Below are 18,139 nucleotides of genomic sequence, written 5' to 3'. Positions count from 1 at the left end.
AAATAACCAAAAGGAAAAATCAAACTTTAAAGGACAGCAGGAAGCAGTTACAACCCTGTCAAAACAAAAATACAAAATTACTAAATGCTCCTTAAAAGACTCAAAACATTCAAAAAAGTACAACAATATTAAAACACTGCTTACCTGCATCACTTTGAAACTCATAATCATAACTTTCTATCTGCCATTTTTTTCTTTTCATTTGGCGGAAATGGGCTTCCATAGTTTACTTTCGCTTTCCCAACTCGCTGTTGCGCACTTTGTTTTCTGCGATCAAATCTCCGTCTGAAGGTAAAGTAACCAGTTTTTAAGGTTTAAATAGTTTCTAGCAGCAGGTAGAACTTGATCTCCTGCAGGAGGAGCAGATTTATCTGCAGCTCTAACTCCTCTTTAAGGTTGAGGGGCGGAAATGAGCAGGACCGTTATTCTCATCCTCCATGTTTGTTAGTCTGAGCAGAATGTCTCCATCAGAGAGATGATGGTCAGCAGATGCAGAAGAACTGCTTGTTTCTGTAGAGCTTCTCTAAAAACGCTGAAGAAGCAGCTGGATCAGCAGCTGGATTAGCAGCTGGATCCGCAGCTGGGTCCGCAGCTGGGTTTGGGTTTTTTGGGGAAATCTGGGACCAAACTGGAGGTAGAAGCAGGACTGAACCTTTCACCATGACCAGAATGAAATGTTGTGTCCTAGTCAAAGCCCGGATCTGCTGTGAGGTTAAGCAGGGAGTTCTATAGTCTCCTTACAGCCAATTATGCTGTTTTATTTTCCATTTTAGTCCGTTTTTATCGTAGTTTTTTGCATAAAACAATAAAAAATTCACATTAGTCTATAAAAACATCGCACGCCCTTTAGATTAGGATCTTATTAAATAATTATCGGAATTAAATATTTATAGGGAGATGATTCTACAACTCAGTGACAGGATAGCAGATTTATTTATTTTTAGTTCAACATGAATAACATCATTTTTATAAGTTTTTACAGCACGTGAAGAACTAGTGAATTTATTTTCAGATTACATGAATGTAACCTGCTGGTTTATTAGCTGAAAACAGTGTTTACATAACATAGCTGGAAATTCCCACCCGTTTTGGGCCCATGAATGCATCACTGCCCTGTCCCCCCCCCCCCCTTCACTCCTGTTTGACAGCTTGTTAGGCTCATTAGTGTAGATAGGCAGCAGGTGTGGCCTGTAGGAGAGGCAGGTCAGATCTGTGGATGAGCTGCGCTGCTCAGGATGCTGCAGCGTTTAGATCCTGGATATTAGAGCCGCTGGCAGGAAGGATTTGCTCTGCAGTGTCTGAAAGGAGCCGCTTATGTTTTCATTTTACCTTCTGGCTTTATTGTTATCAGCAGACACTTTACTGTCATTTCCTGGGTGTCACAGTTTGCTGCTGTTGCATTTTATGCTCACCTCAGTGTAGATTTTAGATACTCTTGGCTTTAAACTAAATACTTTTTTGAATAAATATTTAACTCCAAAATAAATATTTAGTTTTTTAAAAATAAATAAGTCATTATTTCTTCAAATAAGTTCATTTTGTCTTGAATTGAGCGGGTAAGGGAGACACTTTGCCAACAGAACAAGATCATTTAAATTTGAAGTTAGAGTAAAAATGCTCATTCCATTGGCGAATCATTTTATCCACTCAAAGCAAGGGTAAATACACTTTGAGATATTTAATTTATTTATTTCTAGATAGTTTTTGCAGAGTTCAGGGCAGCCAATCAGAGAGGAGCTGGCAGATTCTACAACATGTGATCCGCTGCTCAGAGTTTAGCTGAAGGATGTTTCCTCCTCAGATGAAGGCAGGAGGTGCGTGAGCATCATGGATCGGCGTGACGACGGGGAGGAGCGAGCCGCTCCCTCCGACTCCGCTCCGTGTGGAGAGCCTGAGGAGCAGAGCAAAGGTCAAAGGTCAGATCATCACCTCTAACTGTCCAGGAATCTCCTCTGTGTCAGAGATCAGCATGGACATCATAAAAGCATCTTTATCCACAGGAAACGACCAGAACCAGAACCTGGACCTGGACCTGGACCAGAACCAGAACCAGAACCTGAACCTGAACCTGAGGATGAAAGTGGTCCCTAATTTGCCTCCTTAAAGAGCAACAGGTCAAATTCCTATTTGATCGACTTTAAGGGAGGCGGGCCTCCTGCTAAGAGGTGAGCTCTCTCTAAATGTTCAGGTTCGTAAAATGATTTCCTCCAACAGTGAATCAATAAAGGATATTTATACAGAAATGTCCTGTAATCTGTTTCAGGTTTTATTTGGAGTTATTATTTCAAACAGAAAGAAGTCTAGAGCGGTTTTATGGTTTATGATGGTAGATGATCCTTTCTTTTCTCTATTTGGCTTCTCTAAATCGCGCTAAAAATGCTCCAAGTAATAAAATAGGAGATTTTTCCAGCGTGTCACATGACCAAACCCAGCTGTGACGTCACTGTGGTCAAACGACACAGAGCTCTAAAAGGATTGTTTAAACGTCGTTGCACTGGTCTGCTGTAGGAATGGCTTTGGATCAGGAAAAGGAAAGTTTTATTATCCAAAATAACCGGTTTTGCATCAGATTTCGATCCGGAAAGTAAATAATTAGACAAAAATGAACCGATAACAGCTGCAGCTCCAGATGGATTTCCATATTTTTATGGTCCGAGCTCCAGAACAACAGGAACCGCGATGGATGACAGTCAGTTTCTGCAGGCAGGGACCCACTGCAGGAGCTATGGCAGGCCGTTTTATCATTTATTAGAAGCACCGTCCTCTTTATTGTTCCATTTATCTCTAAGATAAAATTCTTCCTAGTCAATACTTCACTCCTACCAGCCAGAAATGCACATGTAGATATTCTAAACCTAAATTACATTTTTATCAGCAAAAATAAAATTTCTGGCTGCCAATAATAATATTCTACTTGTCAGAATAAACTTTCAAATATCTAGAAATCTTTAAAACTTTTAAGTGGCCCTTTTGATATTTATTAGCTTGACTGAATATATATTTCAGACGTCTTAAATGCATTTCTTCTTAGTCAAAATTAACATTTCAGATCTCTAGAATAATCCTTTCTAAACTGAATTCTGACGAGGATGAACTCTAATTTCAGATTTCTATAATAGAGCTACTACCACTGGTCATAATTAATATTTCAGATATCAGAAATGAAGATAATCTAGATAAACAGAAATCCAATTCTTTCATATAGAATATATTTCTATTAGTAGAAATATAATTATTGAAATCTGAATAGTTAAGTTGGAATTTCAGATATCTAAATTTTTATATCTATCCAAAATGCAGTTTTAGAAACTTAGAAACATATTTTGACTAACATTCAAAAAAGTAATGAGGCGTCATTTTAACTTAAAACAGGCAGGTAGACGAGTCACATTTCTATCATAGATAGCCCACCTAGTCACAATTATAATACTGCTTTTAGATATCACTGATTGCAATTTATAGTACTAGTAATTAAATTAGTACTAGTAAGAACTGCGTTTCACATTTCTACAAATCTTGACTTATTTTAGGTGGCCGCTTTTTAGATATCTTTAAAAGTATTCCTCCGATCTAAATAGAATATTTCAGTACTTTCAGATATCAGAATGACGTTACTCCGATCTAAAATAATCATTCTGGATTTCTAAGATCCTCGTAATCCGATTGTAGAAACACTAAAAGGAAGAAAGTTATTTAATATACTTGAAATGTTCATTATGATGAGGAAGAAATGCATTTGAGACATCTGAAATATATATTCAGTCAAGCATATAAACATGTTCTAGGTATTTCTTACTAGTACAATTATATTTTTGGGTTCCTGAAATTAATTTTTTGTAAAAATGTCATCTAGGATATCTATATGTACATTTCTGGCTAGTAGGAACGTAGTTTTGACGAAGAAGAATCTTATTTTAAAGATAAACAGGACAGCGCTTCTACTAAATGTCAAAACGGCTTGCCATAGACCAGCCTTCACACCCAGCCGGAGCAGCTTGCTCCCAACTGGACCGAACCCAGCCACCACAGAACCCATCAGAATTCATTTTTTTTCCATCTGTAAAATGTTTTGAAAGATGAACTTGTTGTGAACATGTTTATCAAAGAACATTTATCAGCGATGACTAAAACAGCGAGAATTAATAAAACCACTCAGACTCTGACTGCTTCATATTTGTCCTCGTTAAAGGATAAAAACTCCATCAGTAAGATGAATAAATATTGACTCGCTATGAAAAAGGACTTCCTGATTAAACTGACGTCACGGCGTCCTAGTGCGTCACGTGACCGAATGAGGAATCGCTGTCGCCTGCTATCTTAGCGATTTATTTTACACTATAAACAATAAAATGCTGGAACTTTTTCACTTATGATGTATTTCATTTCATATATGCCAGCAAAGGTGAAACTATAAGTATTTGTTTTCTAGTTCACCTTTAAGCTGAGTAGAAGATCCAGAAATCAGTTTCTCCTTCATCTGAAGAACACAGCAGTTGGCAAACTGAAGGTTTTGATTGGCCTAGTCAAAGTCTGGATTAAGTCTTAAACTACTTTTAAATGAAGTTCTATTGAGAAAATCCGTCTCTCTAGGATGAAGGTTGGAAGAACCGAGTCCAGATCTTCCTGCTGCCATCAGCAGACGTCATCAAACCTGCTTCTTGTTTGACAGGGAGAAAACAGAAGCTGGACCCATCGGCGTCTCCTGTCGCAGCGACAAGTCAAATCCTCGACTGATTAATTTCCAAGCAGATGGCAGTTCTGCAAAGAGGTGAGCTCCTTCCAAACGCTTTCTATCCATAAACGGTCCAACATGAAACAACAAGAAAAGCTTTGAACATCCTGAAGATTGGATGGTCAGAATCTATGCGTCACAACTCTATGTTCCTGTATAGGTGGATCTCTTTCTCTAAGTTTGCAGCAAATAAAGTGCACAAGAACAAATTAAAATTTAAAACCCGATAGAAGGAAAAACGGTTTCAGATCGTTTTTATTTCATCGCTTAGATTCATTTGGTAGTTTTAGGGGAAATAAAAATGAATATTTCTACAGCTTTAGAATAAAAACTGGTTCCCACTTTTAAAAAAAAAGTTGTTTATCAGCCGTTAAAGAAGCTTTAAATGAATCTGCAGACTTTAAAGCAGCTGCATCAACGTTTGTCCTCAGTAGATGCAAAGTACCGAGAGATTCGTCGTTTGAAAGAAAAACACAAATAAAATAAAAAACAAATTTTTTTATTTAAAATCTGAATGCAAAAGTTCAACCCATAGTTCTATAAACTGCTATTTAAAAAAAAAAAGTATAAAAAGAATATTAGGTTGAGCTTTTCCTGTTTCCTGAGAAGCGGAGCCGTCTGATGCCACATAAGGTTTAAGAGTTTTTCCTTCCTTTCCCTGATGGAAGACAAAGTGAGGAACGATACGAGTTGACGTGGATTTTTTGTTTAGAGGTCATTCTTTTTAAATCTCTTATTACTGATTAATGTTCTTTACATGTCAGTTTCCTCTGAAGGGAAGATTTCTGATGGTCTGTCTGAGGAAACGTTTTTCTACTGGTCAGCTTGGACTGTGATGGAATAAAATACCATTCATAAAACTCTACCCTAAGGATGGGTCCATTAATAGTGATGCATGGAGCCCATAGAACCAAACACTGTGACCGATCCAGGAGCGGTTTCTAACTGACTGACTCACTAAACTGGGTTTAAAATCGTATCTGTCAACATGATGCATCTGCTAAAAAATAAAAAAAAAATAAAAATGTCTCATCTTTTGCAGTTTTTCAGTAAAATGATCCAGAATTTTGGAGCCTAAAAGAAACGATACAGCTGTTCTGTTTTTATTTTAATTTCATCACTCAACTTCTCTGAATTAAAGTTAATTTCTTTAAGGTTTTTACTGTACTTATCGTTTAAAAAAATTTTTTTTTTAAATCCTAGTCCACAAGGATCCTGAATCACATTTTCCCCTAAAAATATGTTTACATTATTTATCGGCTGCATCTAAAAATATCAGATATTTTCAGTTTGAAAATAGATATGAAATAATAGAATATAACCTATAATAACTGAAATGGTATAGTTGTAGTAGGTCATCAAATCAATTCAGTTCAGTCTGTCCAATCAGCTGCCTGTAGTGTCTTTAAATGTCCAGCAGGTGTCAGTATTCTGAGACAGAATCAACCAGCTTCATGATGCCTCATTAACCATCACTGCTCTAACCAGTGGTGGCTGACCAATAGGGTGCCGCCCCGCCCACCCTGATTAAGACATAAAAAATAAATAAAAATGTTTTAATTTGAAATATTTCGAAATATATGATGATATACTTTTTGAAGTGTTTTTAAACAGCAGTATCTATACTTCTACTGAAGTAACAAACATGTGAACTTTTGACACCACTGGTACATGGACCATATAGTGACGCTTTAAAGTATAATATTGTTTCCTCAAATGATCTTAAAACATACTTTTGTTGAACAATGGCAACAGAAAAGAGAACTTTTAACTTTCAATAGAGCCCTCCATAGAAAGCTACTGCTGCAGTGAATGCTACTGTTGTGCAGCCATGTCGTCACGCCGTCAAAACCCCGCCCACTTTGCATCCAGAAATTCAAAACGCATCTGAGTTCTGATTGGTCTGCCAGTTCTGGGGCATTGATGGAGGCTAGACCAACCTCGAAGGCAAAAATGATTTTGGCCGCTGGTGGGTGGGGCTAGTTTACCAGGCTAGCTGTGGACAGGAGCAACTAAAAAGGAGCCAAGGGGGAAAAAAGGGACACTAGAGGGCAGCAGAGAGTAACAAGGGAAAAGAAGATCTAACTGAAATAAAGCTAAAAGAAATAAAATGAATGACTTCAACTAAAACTAGAAAATAAAATGCAGAAAAGAGATTAGAGGGATTGCTGAAAGAACAATAGATTAAAACTAAGAACTCAAAAATGATATAAATCTTAACAAACAGAATAACATGAAATAAAACAGAACTGGGAACCAAAAGGTCGAGAAAAGCAGAATCATGAGTTTTAACTGTTTCATACATATAAAATCCACTTAAAAGCAGCTTTAAATTTTTTTTGAATGATTTTTTTTTCTTTTCAATACATTTTTGTTTTAAAAGAGGCTCATAAAGTGTGAAATTGTGTTTTTTTTCAGTCAGTTTTCTAGTTTTAGCTAAATTAGATAATTATGATTTTATTATTGACTTAAACATGCATGACCTCACATAGTTTTCCCTAATTAAGCAGCTGTTTCACACTTAGCTGAGAGAGAAAGTAGGAAGTATTTTATCTGTAATCTCTAATTGTCTCTAACAAATCGGTAGAAATGAAAAGTCTTGGATATTATGAGGACCTTTCAGTCCATCCAGGCCAAAATTCAGCTTAAACAGGGACTGCAGGGATCTGCAAACACCTCTAGATCCATGACTAAAGGAAATGTTGACTGACCACCAAGCAGAACTTTCTGAAACCTTGGAACACCAGCTAATTCATCCTGGTTCCTCCACAGAGCGGACCCAGAGGTTCCCAGTGTTTCGTCTGCCCAGCCGCACCAAACCCAGCTGGACTCCATATTCATGGTCTGTACCTAAACAACTACAGCTGTTCCTGCAGACCAGAGGACCGTGGATCCGTCCAACATGGATCTGATATTGGGCTCCAGAATCTCAGTCTTCCTTTGTTTGGTTTGTCTTTTCAGGAGCTTGAAGAAAACGTGATTGGTTTCGTTAAGGATGAACTGAATAAGTTTAAAAAGTCCCTGAGTCCAGATAACCCTGAAGGCTTAGCGAGTCAGTGGAAGGGTGACGATGAGGAGCAGAGGAGGAGCAGCAGAGAGCAATTTCTAAACATCGCTGTCAACTTTCTGAGGAACATGAAGCAGGAGAATCTGGCTGATCGCCTGCACAACAGTAAGCCACCCAATACAGTCTATTAAAGGCATCCCTGAAGTCGGTCCTCGGATGCCGCCGTCCTGCAGGTTTTAGAGGTTTCCCTACTTTAGCACAACTGGCAGCTTTTAATTAAACTCAACTGTGCTGGAGCAGGAAACCACGCCTATTACATATTTTAGCAATGAACTCTAAAAGAAATGGTGACCCAAAGTCTTTAAACTCTGCACTGATTTTGTTTTTATCCAACAAAGATCTTCTTTCTCTGCGTGTTATGAGAGGAGAGGGTAAGTGAATAGAATAATGCGTTAAATGGCCTCGAAAAAAGGAGCAACTGATGGGTGTTCTTTCCGAACAGGCAAATAACTCTGCTAACTTGGTGCGACCCGGAAACCTCAGGGGTTAAATGGAGTTAAAGAGGCTGCAGATCACAGTACATAAGAACCCAACAACACGACTGAAGAGGAAGGTTATTTTCAGTGTACGGAAATATGGCCTCTGTCGTCATCTGTCGACAGTTTCTAACACGTTCCTGAGGGAGGTGGGGGACATTGAGTGGGGGACCATGTTCCGTGCCTCTATTGTTGAGGCAGCTAGTCGGAGCTGCGGCCACAAGGTTGTCGATGCATGTCACAAGAGCAACACTCTAAAACGCTGGCGGACACCAGCGCTGAGGGAAGCTGTCAAGCTTAAGAAGGAGTCCTATCGGGCTTTATTTGCCTGTGGGACTCCAGAAGCAGCTGATATGTACCAGCAGTCAAAGCGGCAGGTGGCTCAACTGGTGGCTTAGGCAAAAACTCAGTCATGGGAAGAGTTCTGAGAGGCCATAGAGAAAGACTTCCATACGGCTTTTAAGCAAATTTGGTCCACAATCCAGCATCTCAGGAGGGGGAAGCAGTGCAGTACCAACACTGTTAATAGTGGAGGCAGAGTTCTGCTGACCTCGACTCGGGACGTTGTATGTCGGTACCTCAAAGACATCATTAATTCCATCAACACGTCTTCCATTGAGGAAGCAGAGCCTGGGGGCTCCGGGTCAGGTTCTCCCATCCCTGTTGCTGAGGTCACCGTGGCGGTTAAAAAGCCCTAGGCGGCAAGTCCCCGGGAGAGAACCTTAAGGCTCTGGATGTTTTGGGGCTGTGTTGGTTAACGTGACTGTGCAACATTGTGTGGACATTGGTGGAAGTTCCCTTGGATTGGCAGACTGGGTTGGTGGTCCTCCTTTTTAAAAAGGGGGACCAAAGGTTGTGTTCCAACTACAGAGGAATCACACTCTAGCCTCCTTGGTAAGGTCTTTTCCGGGGATCTGGATACTCTGGGAGTATGGAGTACCGGTCCTTTTAATAAGGACTGTTGGGTCTCTGTATGACCGGTGTCAGAGCCTGGTCTGCATTGCCGGCAGTAAGTTGGACTTGTTTCCAGTGAGAGTTGGACTCCACCAAGGTTGCCTTTTATCACTGATTTCTAGGCGCAGCCAAGGTGTTGAGGGAATCCATTTTGGTGGCTTTAGGATGGCGTTTCTGCTATTTGCAGAAGATGTGGTTCTATTGGCTTCATCAAGAAGTGATCTCCGGCTTTCACTGGAGCAGTTCACAGCCGAGTGTGAAGCGACCGGGATGAGGATCTGCCTCCAAATCAGAGACCCTGGTCTGGAAAAGGGAACAGGGTAAAGTACATTCTCCGGGTTGGGGAGGATGTACTGCCCCTAGTGGAGGAATTTAAGTATCTTGGGGTATTGTTCCCAAAAAAGGGGAAGATGGAGCGGGAGATTGACAGGCGGATTTTTGCGGCATCTACTGTGAAGCGTGCGCTGTACCGGGCTGTTGTAGTGAGGAGAGAACTGAGCCAAAACGCAAAGCTCTTGATCTACGTTTCTGGCCTCATCTATGGTCAAGAGTTTTGGGTCATGACCGATAGAATGAGAAATGAGTTTTCTCCGTAGTGTGTCTGGGCTCTCCCTTAGAGAAAGGATGCAGAGCTCAGTCATCCAGGGAGGACTAGGAGTAGAGCCGCTGCTCCTCCAGGAGGAGCCAGTTGAGGTTCCTCCGGCATCTGGTTAGGATGCCTCCTGGACGCCTCCCTGGTGAGGTGTTCTGGCACGTCCTACCATGAGGAGGACCAGAGGGAGACCCAGGACACGCTGGAGGGACTGTTTCTCTGTCACTGTGGTGTCCTGAACACCCAACCCCCCATCCCCCCACAGAATGGTTGAAAGTCACAGGAAATACACCCGTTAATTAAACTTCAAGTTAAGAAGTAAACCTTGGAACCAGAAAGTTCAATGTAATGTTTTTAGCCATAGCAGGTAATCTTCTTCTAACTAGAGAAGAACTAACTGCTCTTATTTTTCATTGTAGGTTCTCCTGTCAATTGCCAGAGTAATCTAAAGACAAATGTTAAGAAAAAATTTCAGCACATATTTGAGGGAATCGCTAAAGCAGGGAGTCCAAGCCTTCTGAACCAGATCTACACAGAGCTCTACATCACAGAGGGGGGGACTGGAGTGGTCGGCAGTAAACATGAGGTCAGACAGATTGAAACAGCATCCAGGAAACCAAACAGACCAGAAACAACAATCAGACAAGAAGACATTCTAAAGCCGCCATCAGGAAGAGATCAACCAATCAGAGCAGTGATGACCAACGGAGTGGCTGGCATTGGGAAAACAGTCTTAACCCAGAAGTTCACTCTGGACTGGGCTGAAGGCAAAGCCCACCAGAACATCCAGTTCATATTTCCATTCACCTTCAGAGAGCTGAATGTGCTGAAAGAGAAAAAGTTCAGCTTGGTGGAACTTGTTCATCGCTTCTTCACTGAAACCAAAGAAGCCCAAATCCAGCATTTTGATCAGTTCCAGGTTCTGTTCATCTTTGATGGTCTGGATGAGAGTCGACTTCCTCTGGACTTCAAAACCAACCAGGTCCTGACTGATGTTACAGAGTCCACCTCAGTGGATGTTCTACTGACGAACCTCATCAGGGGGAAACTGCTTCCCTCTGCTCTCCTCTGGATAACCACACGACCTGCAGCGGCCAATCAGATCCCTCCTCAGTGTGTTGACATGGTAACAGAGATCAGAGGATTCAATGACCCACAGAAGGAGGAGTACTTCAGGAAGAGATTCAGAGATGAGGAGAAGGCCAGCAGGATCATCTCCCACATCAAGACATCTAAAAGTCTCCACATCATGTGTCGCATCCCAGTGTTCTGCTGGATCTCTGCTACGGTTCTGGAGGATCTGTTAAAGACACAGAACCAAGGAGAGCTGCCCAGCACCCTGACTGAGATGTACATCCACTTCCTGGTGGTTCAGACCAAAGTGAAGAAGGTAAAGTACGATGAAGGAGCTGAGACAGATTCACCTTGGAGTCCAGAGAACAGGAAGATGATCGAGTCTCTGGGAAAACTGGCTTTCAATCAGCTGCAGAAAGGAAACCTGATCTTCTATGAATCAGACCTGACAGAGTGTGGCATCGATATCAGAGCAGCCTCAGTTTACTCAGGAGTGTTCACACAGATCTTTAGAGAGGAGAGAGGACTGTACCAGGAGAAGGTGTTCTGCTTCGTCCATCTGAGTGTTCAGGAGTTCCTGGCTGCTCTTCACGTCCATCTGACCTTCATCAAGGAAGCAGAAGAACAAACCCTCCCAAAGTCTAAAACAAGAAAAGACAAAGAACAGCATTTCTACCAGAGTACAATAGACATGGCCTTAGAGAGTCCAAATGGACACCTGGATTTGTTCCTCCGGTTCTTTCTGGGTCTTTCAATGAAGACCAATCGGGCTCTATTGAATGGTCTGATCAAACAAACAGAACCAAGCTCAGAGAGCAACGACCAAACAATCCAGTACATAAAGGGGAAGACGAGCCAAGAGTTGACTGCTGACAGAATCATCAATCTGTTCGACTGTCTGAATGAAATGAATGATTGTGCCCTTGTTGAAGAGGTCAAACAGTCCATGATGTCAGGAAGCCTTTCCTCAGAAAATCTGTCTCCAGCCCAGTGGTCAGCGCTCGTCTTCATCTTACTGTCATCAGAAAGAGACCTGGATCTGTTTGACCTGAAGGAATTCTTCAATTCCAATCAGGCGTGTCTGAAGTTGCTCCCCGTTCTCAAAGAGTCGAACAAAGCTCTGTGAGTATAAGACACACGTTATTGATCCAGTAAAAATAGATGACTGAACTGCTTCTGACAGGGGGGGGGGGCTAACAATTAGGCAATACTAGGCAGTTGCCCAGGACCCCAAGTTCCTGGGGGGCCCATAAATCTCCTTTTACATGTGTGGTTAATACAGTTATTCATTATTTGTGCACATTAATTATGTTTCCTTTCGCTAAAATGCCATCAGAACGCTTATATTGTGTCTCAGCCCCCCCCCCCCCCCCCTTTCAGTGTCCACCATATTGGATCAGTCCATTTGCTGCACATGTTCAGAAAGGTCCAAACAGACAGCAGCAAACCATTTGAAAACAAACCATGCAAAGAGCAGTGTTGCCAACTTAGCGCTTTAGTCGCTATATTTAGCCACTTTTCAGACCCCTCTAGCACTTTGATTTCTAAAAAGCTCCTAGCGCCAAATCTAGAGACTTTTTTCTGCTACTGGAGACTTTGGAGACAACATCTAAAAGCAGCGAACTCTGCTCTCCAGAGCAAGTAGATTGGTAACCCCGCCTCCTGCTCTCCTCTATCTTGTCTGCTGTCATGATTCATGCAGCTATTATTTCATCCAAATGAAAAATGGAGAACAGAGAAGCAGATCATGGCTTGTCTACAGTGAAAAGAAGGACTGGGTTATTTACTTTGGCCTTTTTGGAAACACAGGAAGGAGCAATCAGCTAAGTGAGCTTAGTGCCTGGAAAAAATCTTTCATTCCTTTAGAGACAGCATGAAAAGTCAGCTGAGTACAAAACATAGAGAGGAAAACAAGAAGAAAAGGGACAAGAAGAGAGGGACACAACCTAGAACAGATAATGGATGTCTATTCTATTAACATTTCTACATCTGGAGAATGGGGCTGTTTTATATCTTCTCATTTCAGAGGGGCCCCTGCCTGTCTTTGCCTAGGGCCCCACTCTAACCAGGACTGCTCCTACTTCTGTCTTCTCAGATTAAGTGTCTGTAATCTCCTGCCCGAAACGTGTGAGGACCTTTCCAGAGTTCTGTGTTCTCATTCTTCTCACCTGAGAGAACTAGACCTGAGTAACAACGACCTGCAGGATTCAGGAGTGAAGCTCCTGTCCGAAGGACTCGGGAGTCCAGAATGTCTGCTGGAGTCTCTAAGGTAAAGGTTCACAATTGAGATTACAGCCCTCCAACACACAACATTATTTCAATGTGTCACACAGAGTACAAGGGAAGAAATTTGCATCCTGTCCTGCAAAGGATTGTGGGATTCCTTATGGAGCCAGATAGGAACATCAGTAGGTCCTTAAATCAAGGAGCTATAGATAGGAAGGATCCAGCTTCCTTTACTACCTCTTCCCTGACTCCCACTAATGCAGTTCCACTTTCAGTTACTGATTCACAGATTCAGATTGATTCTCTTTCCTGAATCTCTTGCTTTTGACCTACAGGGATCTGTTTCTTCCTTTTCTCAGTGATTCTCTCGTCTTTTCTGATTTGCGTCTCATTTTATTATTTTTAAAGCCTCTATTTGAATATCTACTGAAAACTGAAAATGATGGATCTGTCCAGCTATCAACGTTATCAATACCTGCGCTGCAAAAACAACCTAGAAATAAGTAGATTTCTTAAATTAAGTTTATTTACCCTTTATTTAAGAAGGTAAATAAGATGATCTGCCAATGGAGTAAAGCTCCTTCACTCTTAAAATGAGATAATATGCGTTTGTAGATGGAAGACGGAAGAGGATTACGGCCACTGAAAAGATAAAAAGTATTTAAAAACTGATTTTTAAATTTTATTTCAGTTTAATATGGTAAAAAAAAGTCAGAATTTTGACTTGAATCTCAGAATTGTGGATCTTAATGTAGATGGACACCATGGAGTAGGAGATGTGAGTAGTTTGGGAGAAACAGGAACACATTGGTGGAAAATGATGGAATTAGGCGACTTTTTCCGTCCCTGAGGGTCCCTGCTGATTCTATTTGATTAATGGAAGAGCAGAAGGTGATTAAAACAAGAGAGCTAGTCTCTAAAACAGTAATGGCTGCCATTAGCTGACAGTTTGTTAGCTGACAGGATTCAGTCAGAATTCTCAGAATTTAGTCAGAAATCTGAGATTAAAATCAGAATTCTGAGTAAAGTCCACCCCCTTCTGTTTAAGCCACCTGTCTTCTTTGTCCAAAATGTGAACATTCTGGTCCAGATGTATCGCAGAGTCTTGTCCCGAGGAGGACTCCAATTTCAGCTTTTTAAAAAACCTAAAATGTAGCGATAGAGTTGATTCCTTCCCGCTAGAGAACAGAAGACCTCTCCTATTCAGCCAGGCCAACTATTCCCTCTAACGACCCCCCTTTCAGAGACATAGACAGGCATGGGGCATTGCAGGCTAACAAAGAAGCCAAACGACCCCCATTCCAAAGGGGGGGACCCGTTCATCCGTTTCAACCAGGCTTTGTTGGGCTACTGTATAAAGCCTGGAACTAAACGCTATTTCTGACATTTGGAATTGAAAAATCTTCCTGGATGGAAGAGAAACGTCTTCAAACTTGGAAACAAAGTCCAGTGGATTAAAGATTTCCTCCAACGGTGTGTCCTACTCCCTTCAGAGGACAGCACAAACAGGCTACTGCGGGTACTATTCAATGAAGATGCCAGTTGGGGACCTGTGAGGCGTCTGTTTCTCAAACTAGAGACTCTAATGTACTTATCTTCTTGCTCAGTTGTGCAACGCGGCCTCCCACTTCTTTTTCTACTCTGGTTAGAGCCTGTTTGTGCTGTCCTCTGAAGGGAGTAGTACACACTGTTGGAGGAAATCTTCAATTTCTTAGCAATTCCTCCTTCATTTCTAAGAACCAGAATAGACTGTCGAGTTTCAGATGAAAGTTCTCTTTTTCTGGCCATTTTGAGCGTTTAATTGACCCCACAAATGTGATGCTCCAGAAACTCAATCTGCTCAAAGGAAGGTCAGTTTTGTAGCTTCTGTAACGAGCTAAACTGTTTTCAGATGTGTGAACATGATTGCACAAGGGTTTTCTAATCATCAATTAGCCTTCTGAGCCAATGAGCAAACACATTGTACCATTAGAACACTGGAGTGATAGTTGCTGGAAATGGGCCTCTATACACCTATGGAGATATTGCACCAAAAACCAGACATTTGCAGCTAGAATAGTCATTTACCACATTAGCAATGTATAGAGTGTATTTCTTTAAAGTTAAGACTAGTTTAAAGTTATCTTATTGAAAAGTACAGAGATTTTCCTTCAGAAATAAGGACAAACTGTTGAACGGTAGTGTATATTTGCAACCTTTATCGTGACTTACTAAGTTAGCATTATTATTTTGGACCCGGTTAATTTAACTCGGTTACATTTGTTGACGTTTGATGATAGCTCAGTTGTGTCTCGGCAACTTGCTGGGGTGGCAGTGGAAAAGGAACAGGAAATGGTTTGAGCCTCCCTGACATTGGCTATGCTTTGAGAAAATTTATTAAAATATATAGAGAAGGAAAAATAAAAACGTTATTAACCGGTTTTGTGGATTTAAGAATGTTTGTTTTGGAACAGTTGAAGACCGTTTCTAGTAAAATTCAGTTATTTTGGTTCCTTGACCCGGTTCAGAGACCTGGTACTTGGTTCACATCCTTTCCTCTAAAGATATTAGAGCCAGTTGGTCTAAATTGTCTCTTTATTGAATATAATATTACATTTGCTCTTTTCGACCTCAGAAGAAAAACATGCTATAATAATGAATGACGCGATGCGTTTGTGTGCCTGCAGCCTGTCAGGTTGTCTGATCTCAGAGGAAGGCTGCGTTTCTCTGAGCTTAGCTCTGCGCTCCAACCCTTCCCACCTAAATCAACTGGACTTGAGCTACAACCATCCAGGAGACGGAGTGAAGAAGCTGACTGCACTGGATTCTTCCTGGAAACCAAAAACACTCAGGTTGGAGATGCTCACTGCAGATGTTTGCTTCATGGTTATTTATGAGCATGTGGCACAGATGTAATAAAATCTATAGTAAATTAGCCCCTCCTCCTTTCAGGGTGGAGCCATCTGGAGCCCGATGGTTGACACCAGGTCTGAGGAAATGTAAGTAATAATTATTCAGGAGTCATTAAAGTGTCAGTAATTGATCAATAACTGCAGCTGGATGGTTTTTCTCCACCAGATTCCTGTCGGATCACCATCGACCCAAACACGGTGAATGGAAAACTGCGACTGTCCGATGACGACAGGAAGGTGACGGGTGTGGACGAGGTCCGCTCGTATCCTGATCACCCGCACAGGTTCGACTGGTGGCCCCAGGTTCTGTGCAATGAAAGCCTTCCTGACCGCTGCTACTGGGAGGTCATATGGAGCGGGAAGGTGGAGATCTCTGTGAGCTACGGAGGAGTCCGACGCAAAGGAAACAGCAACGACTGCGAGTTCGGATTCAACAACATGTCCTGGAGTCTGAGCTGCTCCGACGACGGCTGTTATTCCGTCTGCCACGATAACAAGAGGGAGTTCATCTCCACCTGCTCCTCCTCCGCTCCCTACCATAAGATAGGCGTGTACGTCGACCAATCGGCCGGCAGCCTGTCCTTCTACAGAGCCTCCTCTGCTAAACCGATCCATCTCTACACCCTGAACACCAAATTCACCCAAGATCTTTATCCTGGATTTGGGTTCTGGCCGGGTTCCTCTGTTTATCTGTGTCCAATAGAGTAGAGTTTGGTGCTTTTAGGTAGAAAGGAAAACTTCTAGGCCTGCAGTAAGAAAACCGTTAAATACTTTATTAAATATGAAGCAAATCTTCCTGCAGGAAACGCTTTTTATTTTAGTTTAAATTCAAGTTGGAAAAGAGAAAAAATGAAAACGGATAATCTTTATTGTCCAAAGTCAGCATCTCATCCCAAGAGTTTCAAAGATTTTGTGGTTTTTCTGCTTTTGTTTTTATTCGTATTTAGATTTTTCTCCACAATAACAATTATATTCATGTTAACTTCAGGATTTCATTGTTTTCAGGGCTCTGAATATTTACTTGTCTCTTATTGCGAGCTTGCATGCGTGGATCTGAGCGTCAGCTGAAGCTCTTTCCGTTCTCTATGGTGGAAACTAAAATGTTGGCCTTTTTGTCATCAGACCAACTGAGTGCCTTTATTTGGAAACTGTATTTTTCTAAAAACTGTGATTATATTACAGTACAGTTGATTGTAACACTGTCCAGGCAGCATTATCAAAGCACTGAAAAAGACACTGCAGGATGTCTGCCCCCCCTTTCCGCGCACTAACGTGGATTATTCCGTTTCACCTCACTGGAGATCTGGAAACGCATTTTTCCGCTGAGCGTCGGTCCGTTTAGGGAGCAGAACGAGAACCAGAGAAGATGAAGGACAACCTGAGGAAGATGAGTCACCAAGCGACAGATTACTTATTTTTACGTAATGTAAGATTATATATTATAAAATCTATTCACCTATTTATAAGAAATATTTTATTAGATTGCACACATCTACCTTTGTATTATTAGCTAAGGACTTAATTATGTTGTATCATGATAATAAACCACATAATTCTTTAAAGATTTCGAGGTTCTGTTTTGTTTGATGTAATTACTAATAATCCCCACTATTAATAATAGTTCATTACTTATAGATGCAGTTTTTAAAGGGAAAGCGTCCATTTTTGTGGAGGTTTTTTTTTTTTTTTTTTGAAGGACCTAAATGTGGAGATGAGGAGGCAGAGGAGAGGTTTGCTGATTTAATAAGGTTCCCACGTATGACACAATATTTTTCAAAATGTTTTAAATTAGAGAATAAAGTCATCAGAATAAAGTCGTAATATTACGAGAATAAAGTCTTGAAATTATGAGAAAGTCATAACATTAAGAAAATAAACTAATACAATTATGAGAATAAAGTCGTAACATTGAGAAAATAAAGTCATATGAGGATAAAGTAACATTATAAGAATAAAGATCTAAACTTACGAGAATAAAATTACAAGAATAAAGTTTATTTTATGACATCTGTTGGGATCCTGAGGCTTGCCCACCAGAGGGCGCCGAGGGATATGGGGGTCTGTCTATCTTTTCTCCACCAGAGGGCGTATTGGATCTCCTGAAGCTGGAGCTGACTTCACCAGCTG

General features: G+C 41.1%; 1 protein-coding gene across 1 annotated transcript; it reads left to right on the top strand.

Moving 5' to 3' along the window:
• Window positions 1-208: 208 nt before the first annotated feature.
• Window positions 209-17,557, top strand: LOC119795318 (protein NLRC3-like). Its single transcript, XM_038303259.1, has 11 exons — window positions 209-291; window positions 1,802-1,916; window positions 2,001-2,165; window positions 4,670-4,768; window positions 7,505-7,574; window positions 7,694-7,904; window positions 10,241-12,017; window positions 12,991-13,164; window positions 15,788-15,952; window positions 16,053-16,099; window positions 16,179-17,557. The coding sequence occupies exons 5-11, from the start codon at window positions 7,572-7,574 to the stop codon at window positions 16,718-16,720; spliced, it is 2,919 nt and encodes a 972-aa protein (XP_038159187.1). The 5' UTR covers window positions 209-291; window positions 1,802-1,916; window positions 2,001-2,165; window positions 4,670-4,768; window positions 7,505-7,571; the 3' UTR covers window positions 16,721-17,557.
• The last annotated feature ends 582 nt before the right edge of the window (window positions 17,558-18,139 follow it).

This window comes from Cyprinodon tularosa, unplaced genomic scaffold, assembly GCF_016077235.1.
Source record: "Cyprinodon tularosa strain WSP-4 unplaced genomic scaffold, ASM1607723v1 ctg1135, whole genome shotgun sequence".
Lineage (NCBI taxonomy): Eukaryota > Metazoa > Chordata > Actinopteri > Cyprinodontiformes > Cyprinodontidae > Cyprinodon > Cyprinodon tularosa.
The sequence above is the reverse complement of the archived record's forward strand: the minus strand, read 5'-3'. Positions and strand labels throughout refer to the sequence as shown.